The sequence below is a fragment of the Asterias amurensis genome, chromosome 10 (genome assembly GCF_032118995.1).
Source record: "Asterias amurensis chromosome 10, ASM3211899v1".
Taxonomy (NCBI): domain Eukaryota; kingdom Metazoa; phylum Echinodermata; class Asteroidea; order Forcipulatida; family Asteriidae; genus Asterias; species Asterias amurensis.
In genome coordinates, this window is record NC_092657.1 from 20,202,135 (window position 1) to 20,225,841 (window position 23,707).

The window sequence follows — 23,707 nt, forward strand, 5'->3', positions numbered from 1 at the left end:
ATGGTTTACCAAACTGGTTATTTAAAACATGGTTACCAAACTGGCTATTTAGCACAGTTTACTAAAATGTTATGATTTTTCATGGTTTATTACCAAACTGGTTATTTATCATGGTTTACCAAACTGGTTATTTACCAACAAGGTTTACCATGGTTATCTTCCAATATGGTTTAATAAACCGGTTATTTACCAATATTATGGTTTACCAAACTAGTTATTTAACATGGTTTACCATGGTTATCTACAAACATGGTTTAATTAACTGGTTAATTAACAACATGGTTTACCAAGCCGGTTTTTATTTAAAATATGGTTTACCAAATTGGTTGTTTAACATTGATTTGTGAAACTGGTTTTTCTGTTCAAAGTTTTACAAGGAAGACAACAAGATGTTATTGTTAAGTTACAACTTATAAAGTTCTATTTTACTCTGTGTTTTAGTATATAAAATATGGATAGTATCTACAGTGAATGTGCCTACTTATTATCAAAGCTAATTTATTAAAGTAAAAAGGAAAGAATTCCGTAACATTGCTTCTGATCTTGCAGTTTGTTATTCTTATTAAGGGATTTGGTTACTTTTTGTAACACAACACAATGTCCACAGATTTACATTAAACTTACACCGTTTGAAGATAATGATAGTAGAAAGCATACCTATTGGTAATTGTCAAAGACTAGCCTTTACAGTTGGTGTATCTCAATAATATAACAAACCTGTGAAAATTTGAGCTCAATCGGTCATCAAAGTTGCAATATAATAATGAAAGAAGAAAACACCCTTGTCACACAAAGTTGTGTGCGTTTAGATGGTTGATTTCGAGACCTCAATTGTTCTAAACTTGAGGTCTCGAAATCAAATTCGTGGAAAGTTACTTCTTTCTCCAAAACTATGGCACTTCAGAGGGAGCTGTTTCTCACAATGTTTTATACCACCAACCTATCCCAATTACTTGTCACCAAAAAGGTTTTATGCTAATAATTATTTTGAGTTATTACCAATAGTGTCCACTGCCTTTCAAATAATAGTTGCTGAGCTACTGTAATTTTTGAGAAATGAGTAAAACAATGTCATGAAAATACGTGTTTAGATGCTAAAATAGTTTTCGTCTCATGATCACTGAGACAAAAATTATTTTAATGACATTGTTTTACTCATTTCTCAAAAACTACAGCACCTCGGCATCTACCATCATTATCCTCAAACTGTGTAAGTTTAATGTAAATCTGTGGACATTTGTGTTGTTTTTGTCCTACAAAAAGTACATATAGACCAAAGGGACATGTTGCCTTGGATCGGACGAGTTGGTCTATAAAAAGCGTTTTTTATCATAAAATGCATATGGTTGGAAAGATGTTTTAAAAGTAGAATACAATGATCTACACAAATTTGCCTCGAAATTGCGTGGTTTTCCTTTTACTTTGCGAACTAACACGGTCGGCCAATGGGAGTCACAATATTGACTCCCATAAATGGCCGACCGTGTTAAACGACGAGGTAAAAGGAAAACCGTGCAATTTGGAGACATGTTTGTGTGGATCATTTTATTCTACTTTCTACCCATATGCATTTTATAACAAACGGTTACAACTTTTCAAAGACCAACTTGACCGATCCAAGGCAACGTGTTCCTTTAAAATTTGCATGGTGGAATTCATAATACAGTAAAGTTTGAAGTAACGCAGTACTACAACTATTGGAGAATGAAGTGCATAAGTGTCATTTTAGCAAGCATTATTTTAGCAATGAGCATGGTCGTTATCCTGCAATGGACCTATACCAGCAAAAGACTTGCTAAGCACACACAAATACTGCTTAACAGAAACTGGTAACCAGCCAATCTATATTGGAACTAGTGCCCCACTCATTTTACGAAGCAGTTTTTTTTGGGTTAAATAGCTTTTATATGAAATTGCTTGCCGTCGTTTCTTGCTGAAACTTCATTCTGTGCTAGACTTGATTGCGGGTAGCCTTGATTTTTGTATTAGTCACCGGTAGAGGGCGCTACATTGACAGTTTTGGAGGCTGTTACTCTGAAAGACTGGGTAAGTTCAAATCTCCAGATGTGGTTGCGATACAAATGTCTCTACTCCAGTAATTCGTGTTGCGGACAGTAACTAGTTACTATTGACCCCTTGCACGCGCGTCACACGCGCCGACTGATGCCACGCTTACCATGTTGGTGGTCAATAGGTTTACGTATAAACGCTGCGTCGCTTAAAATGTGCACTTCTCTGAATAACACATGTTGGCATTGAGCACCAAAATGGCGCATCCAAGATTATTCTGATGATGATGTCAAGTGAACTGGGTCAATGTAGCCCTTCCACTATCCTGTGGCAGCCACATGCCTAGAACCGCAGGATGTGTTCGATAAGCTTCGCTGGGTCGACCCCGTACTGCTCACTTGGGTGAGCCCCTTACAAGAGCTAATCAAACGAGCACACTCGCCAAGTTGTGGTGACGGCATGCATCTTAGGTCACCCCAAGTGACCCACTCCACAAGCAGGACACTGGGTGCTGATCCGGGTGAGCCCCGTCAATGCTATTCGAACGACCGGGATAGACTGGGTCCGACCCAGGGAAGCTAAACGAACGCACTCTATACAGACAACATTGAGGCATGGAAAGGTGAAGCAATGCCTTTGAGTGAAGCGATGCTTTTATACCCTAACCTATCATGGACAGACAAACAAGTTCTACCTCCATGGTTTAGTCTGTCAAAAACTTGCCATTCGAGGCCTAGTTACTTTTTTAACCAGTCGTGATACTCACTTAAAAATTCAAAAATTAGTTCTGCCCCAATTTGAGCACCCCCTCCCGCGGCCAAAAGTAGCACGCGGCGTGGACAAGTTTGCGACAAAGAATGTCGTCTGCTCAATTTTTGTCTCAGGATTTCGACTGGGATCCGGCTACACAAAGTCGTAATTACAAACGGCTCATTGGAACCTGTGAACGGATGTTGAACACAGCGGTGGAACTTTGGACATTGGGTGTATCGTTTAGCTTCCCCGGGTCGACCCCGGTGTGTGGCGTTTTTTTTTTCCAGGACGAACGTGGGTAATTATCTGCACACGTTCGTCCTGGAAAAGAAAACGCCACACACCGGGGTTGACCCGGGGAAGCTAATCGAACGCACCCATTATTTTCTAGAGGGAGTGCTGGAGAAAAACAGGTAATTTGTAGTCCTATAATTCTTTATTTTCTGTATTTATTGTTTGTAACGTGTGCTGGGGGTGCGTAGCGGCTTTGGGAAACAATTACGTGACAAAACGGCTGGCGTGGTAGTGTTTTTAAAACGTGTTTTTTTTTTTGGCAGTCAACCTCAGCGAACACGTGTTTTTTGTTTAAAGGCATTGGACACTATTGGTTATTACTCAAAATAATTCTTATCATAAAACCTTACTTGGTAATGAGTAACGGGGAGAGGGTGATAGTATAAAACATTAAGAGAAACGGCTCCCTCTGAAGTGACGTAGTTTTCGAGAAAGAAGTAATTTTCCGCGAGTTTGATTTCGAGACCTCAGATTTAGAATTTGAGGTCTCGAAATCAAGCATCTGAACTTCGTGTGACAAGGTGTTTTTTCTTTCATTATTATCCAAGGGCGTCGATCGTACCCATACCATTACCTTTACGTTTAGATTCTGTGTTACACGTCTTCCCTATTTTTTGTTTGACAAGGAGGCGAGTTTAACAGGGGGTGATAATTAACAATAACATCATCCGATGGAGTTTGGGAATGGGTTTCCCTCATGTAAAACCGAGATTCTATCAAATACAAACATCGTATGCACAGTCTTTTTTAATTGTAACAACATGGCGAAAAATTACTGGGTAAAATTTCGAGAATTCTTTATGTTTTTGTTTCCTTTCTTTTTCTTTTATTTTAAGATATTTTACCTTCAAACTTACTACATTTTTTTTACCGCGTGTGTATCAGCTGACCTGAGCCGAAATTCCCATCCAGCGCAATGGCTCAACGCAACCCTTCTCTTTCACACCATTTTAAAACATTTAGATTTATAGGGCCTATGTATTTGCTAAACTGTTTTTGTGAACGTTATTGTCTTTGAGTCTTGGCCGAATAATAGTATTAATAATAATAATAAAAATGATCTTTAGAAGAGCTGACCGTGCAGTATGTTGTTCTTCTCGAAGTTTGGAGTAGCCTTGCTCAAGGCAGTCGAATTATTCACTCCGAAAAAAGACCGCCGCTGTATAAAAACCCACCCGTATTCACTGTGCGTAAAACCCACCCGTATTCACTGTGCGTAACATCGCACGTACACTATCCGCATGCGGAGGCCGTCAGGCCGACAGCCTTGTAGGGTCTGTGTTGAAGCCACTGACCCTATTACTATAATAAGCGAAGAGTTCCCACGGTCAGCTCATTACCATAATGCCCGCGAAAGACGAGACATGTCTACATCATCACACACCACCACCACGGACGCTCAGCGAGCATGATAGGCGTGTGTGATTGGACGTCAAAATGAATAATTCATTTGCCTCACATTCTGTGTTGTCTGATAGGTCTGACGAACGATATACATATTCATGAGCTGCATACTAGCATATCCTAGAGCCCCCCCAATTTCGTCCACTATTGGAATTTTTTCAATACAACACATTAAAACGGGAAGATACAGACCCGACAAGGCTGTCGGCCTGACGGCCTCCGCATGCGGTTAGTGGTGTACGAGTGCGATGACTTGTGTGAACAGTAATCGTGCGATGTGACAGTGTGTATACGGGTGGGTCATTCGGTGTGATCGCACACACCATGCACAGGGTATACGGCGGGTGGGTTTACAGCTGCGTCTTTTCGGAGCGAATAATGCGACTGCCTTGAGCAAGGCTAAGTTTGGAGTCGAGTTTTGAACATTGATATCAGGTTGGCTTCTTCAATATTTAAGATTTTCAGAAGCAAGGTTGTGATTGGACACTCATGTTGTCTAAAAATCCGTGCTCTTTTTCTTGCGTAATCCCTTTGACACAAAAGCTTCATCTGAACAGTGGGCAAGCCGAGTAAGACTTTGCGGAGTAGTACTAGCGGTTGGTTGATATCCATTTTGCTTCTTTGACAACTGAGCCCTAATTGCTCGGAGCTGCTCCTAATGATTTTACTGAATAATGTGCCTTGTGTGATTGTAAAATAAAGGTAAAACATTCTGCACGCGCGTGCACACACAAACTTCCGGATGCATCGTGTACCGAAACTATATTGTCTTTGACAATTACCAATAGTGTCCACTGCCTTTAAAGAAACGGAAATAGGCCCTAAATACCATTCTGAGCGTGGCCCATCAGAACCATGATGATCAGAATAAAGATGAAACTGAAGAAGACATTTCACCGTTTGTCCGCAACTCTTTTATTTGAACAAACGTTGTAATAATATCAAGAAAATTATGTAGACATTTTATACTTTGTTGCATATTTTCTAATGACAGTTAATCAAAAAGTGTGTTTGTGTGTGGGGGGGGGGGGGGGGGGGGGAGGGGGCATCTTATATGCTGTCCCCCCAGTCTGAAAAGGGGGGGGGAGGGGGCATGTCCCCCCGTCCCCCACCCATCAACGCCCTTGTTATTATCTCGCAACTTTGACGACCGATTCAGCTTAAACTTTCACTGGTTTGTTATTTTATGCATATGTTGAGATACACCAAGTGATGAGTTGACAATTATTACCAATAGTGTCCAGAGCCTTTAAACATGTAAACAAGCATGACAGTATGCATTCAGTCAAAAACAGTTCAGTTCAGTCTAAGTCGTTGAGGTATTCAGTTATGTTTAATTCCTTAATATTTTTTTCCCCCTGAAACACTTTGCAAATTTGACAACATTCATTCACCTTTTAAAGGAAAGTTTTTCGAAATTAGTTGCGATAATCGTAACTAGCAGTGCCGACTACACGATTGAGGCGTTTTCGGTCATCTGCCGTTGTGTTGCCATACCAGACAGTGATGGAGAGTGTCAAGATTCTCTCAACAACTGCCCGTTAGGTAAGCATTTAAGAGTCAGTTCAGGTAAATAATTGACTTAGTTGCTCACGGTAAAAAAAATGATTTGTTTTTATACTTTGTGGGTGGAAGGGCCTTGGGGAGCAAGTAAACAAAATTGCATTTTTAATTCCATATATAGCCAGTTGCCATGGTTACGGCTCATTTTTGTGCCATTTTAGGCCGATTTTAGGGTTTAAAAAAAATGGTTTTTATCTCATATTTACAACTCCACCCCACCAAAATGCAACATTATTTAAAGAAAACCTTTTATATCACTACAAAGTATCATCCTTGGCCTTCCTTAAGAAATAAAATTATTGTTTTAAATATCACCCTTGCGCTATTTTTGCATCATGCATTACAGTATGTTTTTAGAACTTGCAAAATCGAAATTTTTACCCTATTTTTGGACCTCAAAATGTAAACTTGCCAGGGGTCTCAGAAAATTGTCCTAAAAATCAGTGTTTCAAACCCTAAAACCGGCCTAAAATGGCAAAAAAAACATTTAAAAAAATGAGCCGTTACCATGGCAACGGGCTATATATAGAATTGAAAAAGCAATTCTTTTACTTGCACCCCAAGGCCCTTCCACCCACAAAGTATAAAAAAAAAATCATTTTTTGACCGTGAGCAACTATGTAAACTATTTACCTGAACTGACTTTTAAATATTTCATGCCTGAGTGATGTCACTGCTCATCGTCTTCATTTTGCAAACGTCACAGCAGCCAGTCGACAATAGTATAGCTCTAAGCGGATAAAATCCGACGCTCAATTTAAATGGCCCTGCACTTTAAAAGATTTCAAACCCTAACCCTAACCCTAACCCTAACCCTAACCCTAACCCCAACCCTAACCCTAACACTAACTCTTACCCTAACCCTAACCCTAACCCTTACCGTAACCCTTACCCTAACCCTTACCCTAACCCTAACCCTAACCCTAACCCTAACCCTAACCCTAACCCTAACCCTAACCCTAACCCTAACCCTAACCTTAACCCTAACCTTAACCCTAACCCTAACCCTAACCCTAACCCTAACCCCAACCCCAACCCCAACCCCAACCCCAACCCCAACCCCAACCCCAACCCCAACCCCAACCCCAAACCTAACCCCAACCCCAACCCCAACCCCAACCCTAACCCTAACCCTAACCCTAACCCCAACCCCAACCCCAACCCCAACCCCAACCCTAACCCTAACCCTAACCCTAACCCTAACCCTAACCCTAACCCTAACCCTAACCCTAACCCTAACCCTAACCCTAACCCTAACTCTAACCGTAACCCTAACCCTAACCCTAACCCCAACCCTAACCCTAACCCTAACCCTAACCCTAACCCTTACCCTAACCCTAACACTAATCCTAACCCTAACCCTTACCCTAAACGTTACCCTCACCCTAACCCTAACCCTCACCCTAACCCTAACCCTTACCCTAACGCTAGCCCTAACTCTTTACGGTGATCCTTTAGGTAAGAAGTTAAATAATTTCATGCCTGAGTGATGTCACTGCTCATCATCTTCATTTCGCAAACGTCACAGCAGCCAGCCGATAAAGCAGATAAAGTCCGACGCTCAGTGGCTGAAGATCATTTGCACATTTGAGAAGAGAACTGAATTGTAATCGAAATATTTGTGTTCATATCCCGAGTGAAAAATAAATAAAAGAAAAAAAAAACTTATAATTGTTGATCCCAAAATATCACATACAATGAGTAGTTGGTTTCTTTTAACCGTGGCTTTAGTATCAGCACTTTTTGGTTTGAGCCAATCCTTATGCTCACCATGCCCGTTCCAATGGATGGAGAATGGGAACTATTGCTACCGATATTTCCCTCAGAACCTCTCCTACGATGAAGCTGAGATGTTCTGTAAGCAGTTCAGCCACACTGGACATGTTGCCGAACTGGCCACAGTATCGACCCTTGAGGAACTCACATTCATCGTGGAGTACATGGACAAGGTCATCACTAGTCTGCCCTCGACCGATATACCGAGACGGGTCTGGTTGAAGAATACTACCACCGAGGAAGTTATTGGTAAGTGGAAATTGTTTGCCCATAACCGAAATTGTATCTGAATATTAGGTTTGCTAACAAACCAGTTGCTGGCATTGTAAGCACTTCATGTAATCCACCGTCTTCATAAAAATGTCAACTCTGTAAAATTTTGAGGTCGATCGGCAATCTGGGTCAAAATAGCGAAAAACAGACTACATTATTGGGTAGTGGAAATTGTTTGCCAATAATCGAAATTGTGTCTTAAAGGCCCTGGATACTATTGGTAATTGCTCAACATAGTTGTTAGCATAACAACTTATTTATTAAAGGGACACACCGGCCGAATTTGGCTATTTTGGCTACAAAATAGACTAAGATATGACTTCAACGGTCTTCCAGGAATGAAGAAGAACAGTCCTTTTAGCCGTTTTTGAGCATTTTAGGACAAAAACGCAGGTCGCGTGATTGTTCTAACCAAAAAGTGGTACAAACAATCACGTGACCTTCCGTGCTAGTTTTACTTCCAGCCGTCTAAAAGTAACTTACCAAACCAAATTTAAATCTTTTTTTTACAAAATTATTAACGAATAATTGGCGAAAAAGATCATGTATTCAAATTATCGCTACAAAATGTAAATAATGGTAAAAAATCTAACGTAAGATTCGCATTCAAAGAGTCCGTGTAACGGAAGCTTGTTATATGGCCCCACGGCGTGGAGCAATCAGAACGTAAGCCTTGGGGCATTGTACCATACCGCACATGCCGTGTCTCGTGGGGGGCTGGAGGTGTATAATCCAGGCGCTATGAACTCCAAGCGTGCGGGTCTCGCCGTTAGCTTGGTAGGGGTTGGGAGCCAGACATCAAACTACATGTTTGTCATCGTGGGTTTGTCAGTCGGTACACCTCCGTTATTTCTTATGATCGCACCATGCTCTGTTCTTATGATCGTATAATGCTCTGTTTGTTTCATGGCTCCTAGTTTCTTTTTGTTAGGAGTTTTCAGGTAATTAAAAAAGATTGATTATGTCAAAACGTAGGAATACCGCGTTTTGTTATATTGACAGTGTTATTGCGTGAGTAGCTTAAAAATGTTTTACAAAGAAGAAAAAAGGATAACAAAAAACGGAGCCCCGATCGTAAAAAAGGACAGGTGAATAAGAATTTTGTAAAAGGTTGAAACAAAAATTATGACAAAACAAAATTTCATCAAAGCATTATTTTGTCAATTTTTTTATAATTTTTTAATTCTGTGAATGAAGTGTTATTTTTGAGATTGTTGAGGTATTATTTGTTTCTGTTCCAAGCTACGCAGATACTCAGCTACGCTTACATTCCTTCAAGTTACGCTATAATATCAACATGTACGTTTTTTAAGCCTGAGTCAAGCTACGCTTGTGTTCCAAGATATGCTTATGTTCCAAAAGATAAGGTTACGTTCTAAGCTACACAGCTACTCAGCTACGCTTACATTCCAAGTTTTGCTTACGTTCCTTCAAGTTACGCTATAATAACAAAAGGTACGCTCTCAATCCTAAGTCAAGTTACGCTTACGTTCCATACGCAGCTACATTTACGTTCCAAAATACCCAGCTACGATCACGTTCCAAGATATGCTTACGTTCAAAAAAATATGGTTACGTTCCCAAAAATATGGTTACGTTCCAAGCTACACAGCTTCTCAGCTACGCTTAATCCAAGATATGTTTAGGTTCCAGTTACGCTATAATCAAAAGCTACGCTTTCAATCCCGAGTCAAGCTAGGCTTACGTTTCAAGATTTGCAGCTACGATAACGTTTCAAAATACATTCTCACAAGGACGCTTTTGAATCCCTCACGATGAACCCCCCCCAACGACCCTGCAAGGTTTTAAACGGACGTTTAAGGACTTTTTTAAGCGATAAGCAAACTATTGTGTCATCACCTTCTTCCTTTTTGCTGAAGCAAAGTGTGAGAAACGGCTCCTTCTGAAGTGGAGTACTATTCGAGAAAGAAGTAATTTTCCACAAACGCTATTTCGATACCTCAGGTTTAGAATTTGAGGTCTAGAAATCTAGCATCTAAAAGCACACACAAGTTTTGTTTCTTCTTTTTTCATTATTATCTCGCAACTTCGATGACTGATTTCGCTCAAATGTCCACAGGTTTGTTATTTTGTACATATATTTATTGAGACGCACCAAGTGAGAAGATTGGTCTTTGACAATTACCAATTGTGTCCAGTGTCTTTAATTCTGATAATGGAGCCAGCAAAGTGAAGACAATTACCACAACACTGCTGCAGATAATCTTTTAATGCGTTTACATGAAGGACGATAACTTTGAAATGAAGTCTTCCGTGACCAATATGAGCTTAAATATAAACTCCATTTTTAATTATTGATATCAAGTTGACTCAACCTGTTTAACCTTTTGTGATTAGTTAAAATAAATGCAGAAGCTGCACGCAAGGGTGCTTGAGATAAATTATTTAATATGCTGTTTTAAAGCCATTGGACCCTTTCGGTACAGAAAAAAAAAGGTTCACAGAATTACAAATAACTTACAGGGTTTACAGAAGGTAATGGTGAAAGACTTCTCTTGAAATAGACTTTACTTTTTGAGAAAACATTAAAACAATATCAATTCTCGATATCGATAATTACGGATTGAATTTAAACACAATCACGGCGAAACGTGCGGAAACAAGGGTGGGTTTTCCCGTTATTTTCTCTCCACTCCGATGACTGATTGAGCCTAACGTTTCACAGGTTTGTTATTTACATATCAGTTGTGATTCACGAAGTGTGGGCCTTGGAAATAATGTTTACCGAAAGTGTCCAATGGCTTTAATACTAAGCCAAGTATGACTGTCGGCCGTTACAAAATGGATTATGTGTTTTGCTCAAATGAGTCTATAACTTAAAAAAAGTGTGAAAAATGTTGTGTAGCTATTGATATATGGTACCTCTTCCGGTTGACCCGGAAGTTAAGGTTAAGAATGGGTCACGGTATCTTTAGGCTGATCTCCAATGCCAAGGTGTCTATAACTGAAAAAAAGTGTCAAAATCGGTTGTGTAGTTCCTGAGATATTGTAGTCCCACTTTCGGTTGACCCGGAAGTAGAGGTCATGGTGGCATGGTTAGTTTGTAACTATAAGCGCTCGTGTCTCATCGGTTCGATTCCCGGCCGGGGTCATGAGTTCAGTTGTGCGTTGATTCTCTGCTGTGCCACGAGGGTTTTCCAGACCATCCGGTTTTCCTCCCTCGGAAAAAAAAATCAACTTAAATCAACGAAATAAAATAAAAAATTGGTTGTACACTTCTTTATAAATGGTCCCTATTCCGGTTGACTTGGAAGTATAGGTCAACATGGGGTCACGGTATTTCAAAATTAATCTCCAATACCCAAGTAGCCTATAACTTAAACACAAATGAAAATTGGTTCTGTGGTTCTTGAGTACAGGTCAACATGGGGTAACGATTTTTCATAGGAGTCTATAACTGAAAACAAGTTTAAAAATCGGTTTTATGGTTCTTGAAATATTTTCAAACTTCCGGTTGACCCGGAAGTACAGGTCAACATGGGGTAACGATTTTTCATAGGAGTCTATAACTGAAAACAAGTTTGAAAATCGGTCGTATGGTTTTTGAGATATCGTTGATTCTCTGCTGTGCCACGAGGGTTTTCCAGACCATCCGGTTTTCCTCCCTCGGGGAAAAAAATCTAATACTTTCGATCTCTGGCTGACTGTGCTCCGTGGTCATAACTGGTTGATGTGCCTGGCAGCCAAGGGCGCCCTTGAATGCCAGCTTCTCAAAGAAGTGTAGCCGCGTCCTTCGCATTTCAGCTCTTAGCTGCGAGTATTGGATTATTCCCCCCCCCAATTATTTTTTTTAAATGGCGTCACAGTTTTCAAACTTAACATCTAATGCAAAGGAATCAATAACTGAACAAAGTTTTACAATCGATTGAATAGCTCTTGAGATATGGTCCCACTTCAGTTAACCCGGAAGTAGAGGTCAACGGGGTCACGGTTTTTCAAAGTTAATACTTTAATGCCTAAGGAGATTATAACTTGTAACAAGTTTGAAAAACAGTTGTGTAATTCTTGAGACATGATCCCACTACCGGTTAAATAAGGGAACCTTACCCATGTGTTTTTTCATTGCCTGATAATCAACCAAACGGTCGTTGCACTGAAAGACCATGTGGTGACTTTTATTGAACTCCAATCCAGCGAACTTTTCAAGACCACTTCTTAATTTCGATCGCCATTGTTTTGTTTCCCACTCAGTAGTTCAAATCCAGCCAACCAATAATTGGTAGATAATTGTGAATGTCCTGTAGTTATTATTAACTCAGTTTCAGACGTATGTATGTACTTTAATTAGACTCTCTTGGTTTGCTCCTTCGTTAACGGGGGAATGAACAAGCACCAAATGAGATCCGCTATCTTTGGTTGACATGATGCAACCATTCTTTCTCCATAAGATGATCAGAGCAAACAAATTGAAACGTCGAGTTGAAAACAACGGTTCTTTTCAGATCCACCCCAACTCATTAGAGATAGTCATTACATGGTGCTAATACCGCAAACCTTTCTATTTAGTTATTTGTGCATTATAACTGAGTAAATTATTTAATTAATTTAAGCTAATAACATTTCGCCAGTATTGCAAGACCTAAGCTTTAATAATGTAGGATTTTACTCTTAACAATACTTAGCCAAGTTTGACTTATGGTCGTTTACAAAATGCCCTGGTTAAAGGCAGACGACACTATTGGTAATTACTCAAAACAATTATTATCATAAAACCTTACTTGGTGACGAGTTATGGTGAGAGGTTGATAGTACAAAACAGTGTGAAAACGCCTCCCTCTGAAGTGAGATAGTTTTCGAGAAAGAAGTCATTTTCCACACATTTGATATCGAGACCTTAGATTTAGAATTTGAGGTCTCGAAATCAATATTATCTCGCAACTTCGACGACCAACTGAGCTTGAAATTTTCACAGGTTTGTATTTGTATGCATATGTTGAGATACACTAAGTGAGAAAACTGGTCTTTGACAATTACCTATAGTGTCCAGTGTCTTTAAACTCATGGGCTTTTGACGGTTGGAATAAATGCTAACAACTAGACATAAGGTGTTCGTGAACAAACACAAAGCAGTTTGTGTTATTTTGCTTGGATTATGTGTTTCAATGTCCAATGAGTCTATAACTGAAAACAAGTTTGAAAAATGTTGGGTAGTTCTTGGTATAATTATGGTACCTCTTCCGGTTGACCCGGAAATAAAGGTTAACATTGGGTCACGGTAACTTAAGGCTGATCTCCAATGCCAAAGGTGTCTATAACTGAAAAAAAGTGTCAAAATCGGAAGTGTAGTTCTTGAGTTAAAGTCCCACTTTCGGTTGACCCGGAAGTACAGGTGAACATGGCGTCACAGTTTTCAAACTTAATATCTAATGCCAAGGAGTCTATAACTAAAAAAGGTTTTACAATCGGTTGTGTAACTCTTTAGAATTGGTCCCACTTCGGTTCACCCGGAAGTAGAGGTCAACATTGGGTCACGTTTTTTTCTAAGTTAATACTTAAAGGCAGTGGACACTATTGGCAATATTACTCAAAATAATTATTACCCTAAAATCTTACTTGATAACGAGTAATGGGGAGAGGTTGACAGTACAAAACATTGTGAGAAACGGCTCCCTCTGAAGTGACGTAGTTTTTGAGAAAGAAGTAATTTTGACTTCGAGACCTCAAGTTTAGAATTTGAGGTCTCGAAATCCAGCATCTGAAAGCACACAACTTCGTGTGACAAGGGTGTTTTTTCTTTCATCGTTATTACGCAACTCAGACGACCAACCAAGCTCAAATTTTCACAGGTTTGTTATTTTATGCGTATGTTGAGATACCACGTGAGAAGACTGGTCTTTGACAATTACCAATAGTGTCCAGTGTCTTTAAGGCCTAAGGAGTCCATAACTGTTACAAAGTTTGAAAAACAGTTGTGTAATTCTTGAGACATGGTCCCTACCGGTTGAGTTGGCAATATCAAACCCGTGTGTTTTTTATTGCCTGATAATCAACTAAACCAAACGGTCGTTGCACTGAAAAACCATGTGGTGACTCTTATTGAACTCCAATCCAGCGAACTTTTCAAGGCCACTTCTTAATTTCGGTCGCCATTGTTTTGTTTCCCACTCAGTAGTTCAAATCCAGCCAACCAATAATTGGTAGATAATTGTGAATGTCCTGTAGTTATTATTAACTCAGTCTCAGACGTATGTATGGACTTTAATTAGACGCTTTTGATTTTCTCCTTCGTAACGGGGGAATGAACAAGCACCAAATGAGATCCGCTATCTTTGGTTGACATGATGCAACCGTTCTTCTCCAGAAGACGATCAGAGCATACTGATCGAAACGTCGAGTTGAAACCAACGGTTCTTTTCAGAACCACCCTAACTCATTAGAGATAGCCATTATACATGGTCTTACCGCAAACCTTTCTATATCATTCTTTGTGCATTATAACTTAGTATTTTTTTAATTAATTAAAGCTAATAACATTTCGCCAGTATTGCAAAACCTAAGCTTTCAAGACAATGGACACTATTAGTAATGTCAAAGACCAGTCTTCTCACTTGGTGTATCTCAACATATGCACAAACCTGTGAAAATTTGAGCTCGATTGGTCGTCGGGGTTGCGAGATAACTATGAAAGACAAATTACCCTTGTCACACGAAGTTGTGTGCTTTCAGATGCTTGAGTTTGAGACCTCAAATTCTAAACTTGAGGTCTCGAAATCAAATTCGTGGAAAAGTACTTTATTCTCGAAAACTACTTCATTTCAGAGGGAGCCGTTTCTCACAATGTTTTATACTATCAACCTCTCCCCATTACTTGTTACCAAGTAAAGGTTTTGTGCTAATAATTATTTTGAGTAATTACCAAGAGTGTCCACTGCCTTTAATAGCGGTTACGAGCACCAATGCACACTCTGGTGTTTCTGATCATCAGAGTGTAGGTTCGAATCCCCCAGCCGTGACACTTGTGTCCTTAAGCAAGACACGTAACCTTTACTTCGTCCTTCGGATGGGACGTAAAGTCGTTGGTCTCATGTGTTGTGTAACGCATGCAAAACAACCCAGTGCACTTATCGAAAAGAGAAGGGGTTCGCCCCGGTGTTCCTGGTTGTGGCTGCTGTATGCGTCGTAGCATCTTGTAAGGTATCTTTCTGACAGTTTGTTTTATACGCAACGCCTTGAGTACCTTGCTAGGTAGACACGTGCGCTATATAAGACTTTGATGTTATTATTATTATTATTATTATTATTATTATTATTATTATTATTGTTATTATTATTATTATTATTATTATTATTATTATTATTATTAGTATTAGTATTAGTATTAGTATTAGTATTAGTATTAGTATTAGTATTGTTATTGTTATTGTTATTGTTATTGTTATTGTTATTGTTATTGTTATTGTTATTGTTATTGTTATTGTTATTGTTATTGTTATTGTTATTGTTATTGTTATTGTTATTGTTATTGTTATTGTTATTGTTATTGTTATTGTTATTGTTATTGTTATTGTTATTGTTATTGTTATTGTTATTGTTATTGTTATTGTTATTGTTATTGTTATTGTTATTGTTATTGTTATTGTTATTGTTATTGTTATTGTTATTGTTATTGTTATTGTTATTGTTATTATACTGGAGATCAATGGTGCATGCTCAGAATTAAGTAAATAATGGAAATTTACCTTGTAAGTCTGCTGCCACCTAGCGTTCCAAAGTCATCCATTAAAGTGAAATTGGAAACAAGATGGTCTTCAGTTGCAATTCAAATGACGTTTAAAATTTAAATAAAAATTAGATAAAACGCTCATGAGTTATATTTTTATTTTGTTATGCAGATATTATTCCGATTCTTGACCGAACCCTGGGTCCTACGAAGAGCCACGTCTCGTCATGTGACTCCGTTCCAATAAGTGGTGACGGGTTCCAACTCGGCGGAAACACCAGTTTGATTAAAATAGTTCCTGCTCCTGACGTCCTTGATCACGCAAGCACTGTCTATGCTAAAACAGGTTCATTCTTAAACATTGGTGACTTTAAATACACCTGTATCTCTGACCCGGGTCTCTGTGAATCTATGACGTGGTCTTTATGGCTCAAGATAGATACGTCATCGGGCTTTACTGGCATCCGTTACTACATCACCTCAGGGGGACAATCATCAAAGTCCAGGGGTATTGCTTTCTATATCTCAAGCAACATGTTTAAGTATCTTATCCATACATCGACACGTAGTTACCGTAAGGCATACGACAAATCAAAGATACCCCTAAACAAATGGTTTCACCTGGCTTTAACTATTGACATCGGCAATGTGACGGTTGATGGCGCTCTTCAGTTATTCGTTGACGGTGTACTAATCGCGAGTACTTCATCTTCCAGTTCTGATATAAGCGTTTCTGATAGTTTAACGAAGCTCTACTTAGGCACATCCAACGCAGCCATACGAGCTATCGATTATACTAGATATGGTGGCTCTGCTTCTTACAGTCATCTGACGGTTTTTGACAGTCTTCTCACCCAACAGCAGATACATAACCTTTACTCTTGTGGAACACGCGGTGAGTAAATAAATAGCTAGCATGTGTGTATTGGCCCTTTTAAGATGTTTATAGGTGTTTTTCTTGTGTTTGCTTTCATTTTATTAGGTACATTTTTTGTGGCTGTTTTATATAATTATTAGTTAACCTTCGTTTACAGTCATCTGACGGTCTTTGACGGTCTTCTTACCTAACAACAGATACATAACGTTTACTCTTGTGGGTCGTGCAGTGAGTAAAAACAACTAGCAAATAACCTTCAACTAACAAGCAGAACCTTCTTGAATCTTCATGAATCTTCTTGAACCTTCTTGAACCTTATTAAACCTTTTTGAATTTTCTTGAACCTTCTTGAAATTTCAGAACCTTCTTGAAACTTCTTGAACTTTATTGAACCTTCATGGACCTAGATTGAACCTTCCTGAATCTTTGTGAACCTTCTTGATCCTTCTTGAACCTTATTGAACCTTCTTGAACGTTCTTGGACCTTCTTAAACCTTCTTGGACCTTCTTGAACCTTCTTGAATCTTCTTGAATCTTCCTGAACCTTGAAAGAAAAAAGGGACTATCATGATATCGGACATGGGACAGGAAAATATTATACTGAATGGGGGAGGGGGAATCAATCCAATGCAGCGGTAAAGAACCCCAAAGGGGACCCGCGCGAAACTGGAAATTATATGAGTCATGGGCAATCAGTGGCTAGCAAGGAACAATGCCAATGAATGGGATCGCGGGGACGGGAGGCAAGGAGGCATGGGTTAACCATGGGCCGGGGCAGGGAAGGAGCACACAGTGGGACAGGGAATTGGAGGGAAGTGAACGGGGCTGGTGGGGGGGGGGAGGGACTTGTAAACGATACAGGACAGGTAGATAATACACTGAACGGGAACAAAATCAACGAAACGGGATATAAACGGGACTGGAAAAGAAACACTATCGGGACCCGGTGGAAACTGGAAAATATGGATGGGATCGACAACTGATGCCGAAACGGAAAAAAGACGAACAAGTATATACTATTTCACAAAGCACTAAGATTCGTCTTAACTTGGGATTGGTGGTTTGCCACAGTGATTTGTATTATGACCCTACCCAGTCACTTTTAACTCCCCCGTACACAACGCTACACTTGCAGCATTGTAAACGTAGAGCTTCCTAGCGGGGTTGCCGCACGAAGCGCGGTATACCGCTAGTGTTCAACAAAGGCGTGGGGAGAGCAAACCACGCTCATGGAGACAATCCAACGTTTGGTCCACGATTGGTCCACGATTGGTCAAGACGCTCTTGGCCACTTTTCCATCGAAGTAGAAGTGGGGTCTATGTCTGAACGGGGTCGTAGTGCTGTGTGAACGGGATATTAGGAAGTTAACTCCGGGGTAAAACTTTTTTTTTTTTTTTTTTTGTAAGACGACTGTGTTACCGAACTTGGATAGTGAGAACGTTTGCTGATGGGAAGGCGTTGAGATTTTCAAACAACTTGAAGTTAAATTTTGTTTTCTCACAAGTTGATGATTTGTTTACAGATTGGGAGTTACAAGTGCGTCATCTAAATATGAAAAGCAGCCTGGAGTACGAGTGCATGGTTAGCGACCCATCTGGGCCCGTCATTACGTGGAGTCTGTATCACAAACAAACCGATAGTTGGGAGAATCTAGACACTTCAGGAGATGACTACTCGATCCAACCAGTGAATGTATCTACGTGTGTAGTTCGCTCTACATTGGTGATGAGTTCAAGTCAAGTCAATCCGACGGCCGTTGCATGTACAGCTCAGGCTGGGTCAAACAGTGCCACTGCCTTGATCTATAATGGTAAGTATCAACTTTGAAAGCAATTGCTCGACACGCCCGCACTCCAATGGACAATTTCCGGACATTATATTTAATATAATCTAATCTACTCCGAAATACATTGATGTCATATGACCAGATAGACAAGAGCAGAAGCAAAACTAAACACATTATAGTGTTAATTTACCTGGACGTTACGTTTTATCAATACAGGAGATGGGATGTTCAGCTTGAGCGACCAATTACATGGGCCTACTGGTAAGTGCTTGTAATCAACATTGAGCATACTTAAAGGGACAAACGAATACTGAATTGGTAAGAAACAAAAATCGTGAAGAACGCAAATTTACATAAAACTTATACGGTCTAATGATGATGATAGTCGAAAACACCCCTAGAAATATATCTGTCTAATACATATTTGAGTAATTACCAATAGTGTACACTGCCTTTAAAAGGACAATACAAACTTGAATTTTGCAAACAAGGCAGTTTCTGGCAGTGTTAGATAGAAATAAAAGACTTCTGGCTAGACTTGTTTGCATTATTTTAGTGAGAATTTACCTCTTTCAAAATCTGTGCCACTTAAAAGGGAGCCGTTTCTTCAAATGTTTTAAAACTATCAACAGCTCTACAATGCTCGGTATAAATTTAATATTTGTTTTTAGTAATTATAAACATGTACCTTCCCTTTAAAATTCCAATATTTCTGTCCACTATCTGTTCTTTCGTTTAATTCTGCAGGGATATCTCTTTTGGCAGAGGGCAGTTTAGTCAACTACACCCTTAATGGTTGTCAGCAAGATGGCGTCAGCGGCATGGATAACTCGACCTCTCCCTTTATCTGTGAGATACCTGATAAGTTACATTAAACAATATACCAGTGACGTAAGCTTTCAAAAGACACTGGACACCTTTGGTAATTGTCAAAGACCAATCTTCGCACTTGGTATATCTTAATATATGCACAAAATTACAAAAAAGTGAACAATTGAACTCGAAGTTGCGATATAATAATGGGAGAAAAAACGCCCGTGTCACACGAAGTTGTTTAGTTTCAGATGCTTGATTTCGGGACATCGCCATCTCATTCTGAGGTCCCGAAATCAAATGCAATTTTTTTTTCTCGAAAACCACATTACTTCGGAGGGAGCCGTTTCTCAAAATGTTGTATACTTTCAACAGCTCTCCATTGCTAGTTACAAACTAAGTTTTTATGATAACATTGAGTAATTACCAACGAGTGTACAGTGCCTTTAAATCCATCACTCACTGACTGTTCATGTGACATTGAACTTGGCTGGTAACCTTATTCTAGTAAATCAGTTGTGTTAGTGCTTTAAGTTTTTTGTTTTAGGATTTGGGTACTATTTGTAACACAAAACACGATGTCCACAGTTCTTTTAGAAATATGTAAAACAAGTCACGAAAATAATTTTTGTCGCAGTAGACTAACATTATTAGCAAGTGAAACGTATTTTCGTGACTTTGTTTTGCCAGACTTTTCACGAGAACTCGCACTCGGGAATTCATCACACCCATTCTTAAGGATCTACATTGGCTACCAATACGGGCTAGATTTGATTTGAAAGGTTTGGGTCTGAATAAATCAAATAAACCCTTTCTGACCCCCCCCCCCCAAAAAAAAAAACTCTCTTCAAACCGTTCAAAGGCAGAGTGGACACTATATATACCAGTCTTCTCACTTGGTTTATCTCAACATACATACAATTACTAACCTAAGAAAATTTGAGCTCAATCGGTCATCAAAGTTGCGAGATAATAATAAAAGACGAAAATACCCTTGTCACACGAACTTGTGTGCGTTTAGATGGTTGATTTCGAGACCTCAAGTGCTAAATCTGTGGTCTCGAAATCAAATTCGTGGAAAATTACTTCACTCTTGAAAACTATGGCACTTCAGAGGGAGCCGTTTCTCACAATATTTTATACTATCAACCTCTCCCCATTACTCGTCACCAAGGAAGGTTTTATGCTAATAATTATTTTGAATAATTACCAATAGTGTCCACTGCCTTTAATATAAAGGGATATTGTGCTTTGTAGTAGAAAAATTACCCAAATCCTTTATGTTGTGTTAATGATTAGCTTATTTTATAAGCAGATTTTCATGTATTTATGTATAGGTAGTTAATGGGAACTTTAATAATAACTTATTTAAAGACACTGGGCACTATTGGTAATTGTAAGCTAAATACCAGTCTCCTCACCTGGTGTATCTAAAGATATGCATCAAACCTGTAAAAATTTGAGCTTGATTGGTCGTCGGAGTTGCGAGATAACTATGACAGAAAACACAATGTGCTTTTAGATGCGACCTTATTCTAAACTTGAGGTATTTAAATCAAATTTGTGGAAATAACTTCTTTCTCGAAAACAACGTCACTTCAGAGTAAGCCGTTTCTCACATTTTTTATAATATCAACAGCAGCTCCCCATTGCTCGTTACCAAGTAAAGTTTTATGTTAATAACTATTTTGTCTAATTACCAATAGCGTGCACTGCCTTTAAAGCCATTAAACACTTTTGGCATAGAAAAACAAAAAAAGTTCACACATTTACAAATAACTTAATACAGGGTTTACAGAAGGTAATGGTGAAAGACTTTTCTTAAAATAGTTATTTCATGAAGCTTTTTCGAGAAAACCTTAAAACAATTAACAATTCTCGTTGTCGAGAATTACGGATTTATTTTAAACACATGTCATGACACGGCAAAACGTGCGGAAACAAGGGTGGGTCTTCCCCGTTATGTTCTCCTGACTCCGATGACTGATTGAGCCGCAATTTGCATAGGTTTGTTATTTTATATTTTAAGTTGTGATACACCAAGTGTGGGCTTTTGTACAATACTGTTACCGAAAGTGTCCAATGGCTATAATGTAAGGAACTTTGTGTTTTATGGTAAAAAAGTAACCAAATTCTTGAATATGCTGTGTTAATGATTAGCTTCTTTTATAAGCAGATTTTCATGTATTAATGTAAGGTAGATAAATGAGAAATATATTGATAAGTGAATCAATGTGTGGTGAACAGGTTTTCAACTAGTGGTTTAAACCCAACGAGGCCTGGTTTTTGATAATTTACCTCGACGGAATTTTACCGAGACGAAGTCGAGTTAAGTTATCAAGAACCTTGCCTCGGCGGGTTCAGACCTCTAGTTGAACACGATTCAACACACTTTGATTCCCGTTAGTATTTATGAATTATTATTTATTATCAGTGGACATAATAATAATCAACATTTATTTCTAGCGCTCTGATATTTGATTATAACCCTGGTCAAGTACTTTAAGCAGAACAAATATTTAACTGCTTAGCAGCAACGACCAGAGTACCACTCACAGATTGTTCAATTGACGTTAGCTTAGCCGATAACCTTATTTTGGTAAGCGTGTTCCGTAGAGATTGGCTTAATTATTGTGTTTTAGCAAGCTGTGAGTTGGCATATATGCAAATGCATGCAGACATTGAAGGTAATTAACTAATAAATTAAACAATAAATAATCTTAAAACTTCAAAAGAATAAGACAACTTTGTGAAACAAAGAAATCAGTTTCCCTTTCTGCTAAAGTAGTACAGCGTCTGTTTACTTTTGTTTATGTTTTTAAAAACAATTTCCCTTTTTATATTACTGTAAAGTTGACTTCAACATTTTGTAGATTTAGAAAACAAAGCAAAATATTTAATATATTATATTAAATAGATGTTAAATAGACTTGCATCGGTAATAAAGAATATCAATTTTATTTTTTCCCCGTATATTGATGTGTAAGCACCTAATAAGCATCTTGATCTTGTTTAGTGTAAAATTTATTCTCTGAAATTTGACTTCAACATTTTGTAGATTTAGAAAAAAAAATATAAAAAAATAAAATTAAGTTATACTGTTAAATAAATTTACATCAAGAATAACGAAGTTCACTTGTGGTTTTATCCATATGCATCGTTGAGTGTTAATCATTTGGGTTTGGGGGCTAATCATCCTTACTTAGAGCTGAATTGCGAAGGACGCGGCTACAATGTGTCCGAGAAGCAGGCATGAAAACCACGCATTTTGAAATTCTAGAGCAGTGTCTTACCAGCTAGATGGCCTAGATTGCCCGGTAGCTAAGGCAAGTCGCATCCTATGTTTACAGCCATTGGACCCTTTCAGTTCAGAAAAAAAAAATTCACAAATTTACAAATAACTTACACGGTTTACAGAAGGCAATGGTGAAATACTTCTCTTGAAATATTATTCCATGAAATGCTTTACTTTTTGAGAAAACAGCAAAACAATATAAATTCTCGTTAACGAGAATTACGGATTTATTTTAAACACATCTCACGACACGGCGAAATGCGTGGAAACAAGGGTGGGTTCTCCCGTTGTTTTCTCCCGACTCCGATGACCGATTGAGCCTAAATTTTCACATTTGATATAGAAGTTGTGGTACACAAAGTGTGGGCCTTGGACAACACTGTTTACCGATATGGTCCAATGGCTTTAACCGGTAAGCAAATATGCGTGCTTACTGTAGCAGAGAAATGTGTTTAAAGGCAGTGGACACTATTGGTAATTACTCAAAATAATTATTAGCATACTTGGTATAGAGTAATGGGGAGAGGTTGGTGGTATAAAACATTGTGAGAATCGGCTCCCTATAAAGTGACATAGTTTTCGAGAAAGAAGTAATTTTCCACGAATTCGATTTCGAGACCTCAGGTTTAGAACTTGAGGTCTCGAAATCAACCATCTAAACGCACACGACTTCATGTGACAAGGTCACTTTCTTCTTTCATTATTATCTCCCAAATTTGACTCCCATTAAAATGGCCGACCGTGTTAGTCGACGATGTAAAAGGAAAACCGTGCAATTTCGAAGCATGTTTTGTGTGGATCATTGTATTCTACTTTTACAACATCTTTTTTCCCCATGTGCATTTTATAAAACTGGTTACAAACGCTTTTCAAAGACTAACTTGGCCGATCCAAGGCAACGTGTTCCTTTAACAGTTTTTTTGTAATTTTTTTTTACCTTTAATTAGCTAGGCCCTTACACAATGAACATTATTATGCAATCCTCTAAAAGTTATTAAGGGGGGTCCATTAGGTAAACAGTTAAATATTAATATGTCATGCATGAGTGATGTCGATGCATGCCGATCACCCCCATTTTGCAAACGTCAGGACAGCCAGCCTTTAAAACAGCTAGCAGATAATGTCTAGCACTCTGTGGCTGCAGACCATTTGCACAAGAAGGGAACTGAATTGCAATCGAA

At 38.7% G+C, this 23,707-nt stretch overlaps 1 protein-coding gene across 1 annotated transcript; it reads left to right on the forward strand.

Annotated features, from left to right (window-relative positions):
• Window positions 1-7,721: 7,721 nt before the first annotated feature.
• LOC139942507 (uncharacterized) lies at window positions 7,722-19,293 on the forward strand. Its single transcript, XM_071939321.1, has 5 exons — window positions 7,722-8,049; window positions 15,927-16,649; window positions 18,155-18,442; window positions 18,635-18,679; window positions 19,166-19,293. The coding sequence occupies exons 1-5, from the start codon at window positions 7,722-7,724 to the stop codon at window positions 19,291-19,293; spliced, it is 1,512 nt and encodes a 503-aa protein (XP_071795422.1).
• The last annotated feature ends 4,414 nt before the right edge of the window (window positions 19,294-23,707 follow it).

Bases quoted from the DNA above. Each gene is read 5' to 3' on its own strand.
- LOC139942507 (XM_071939321.1), top strand. From the start codon at position 7,722: ATGAGTAGTTGGTTTCTTTTAACCGTGGCTTTAGTATCAGCACTTTTT. The intron at 8,050-15,926 runs GTAAGTGGAAAT...TTTGTTATGCAG, and splicing joins TACCACCGAGGAAGTTATTG to ATATTATTCCGATTCTTGAC. The intron at 18,680-19,165 runs GTAAGTGCTTGT...TTAATTCTGCAG, and splicing joins CCAATTACATGGGCCTACTG to GGATATCTCTTTTGGCAGAG.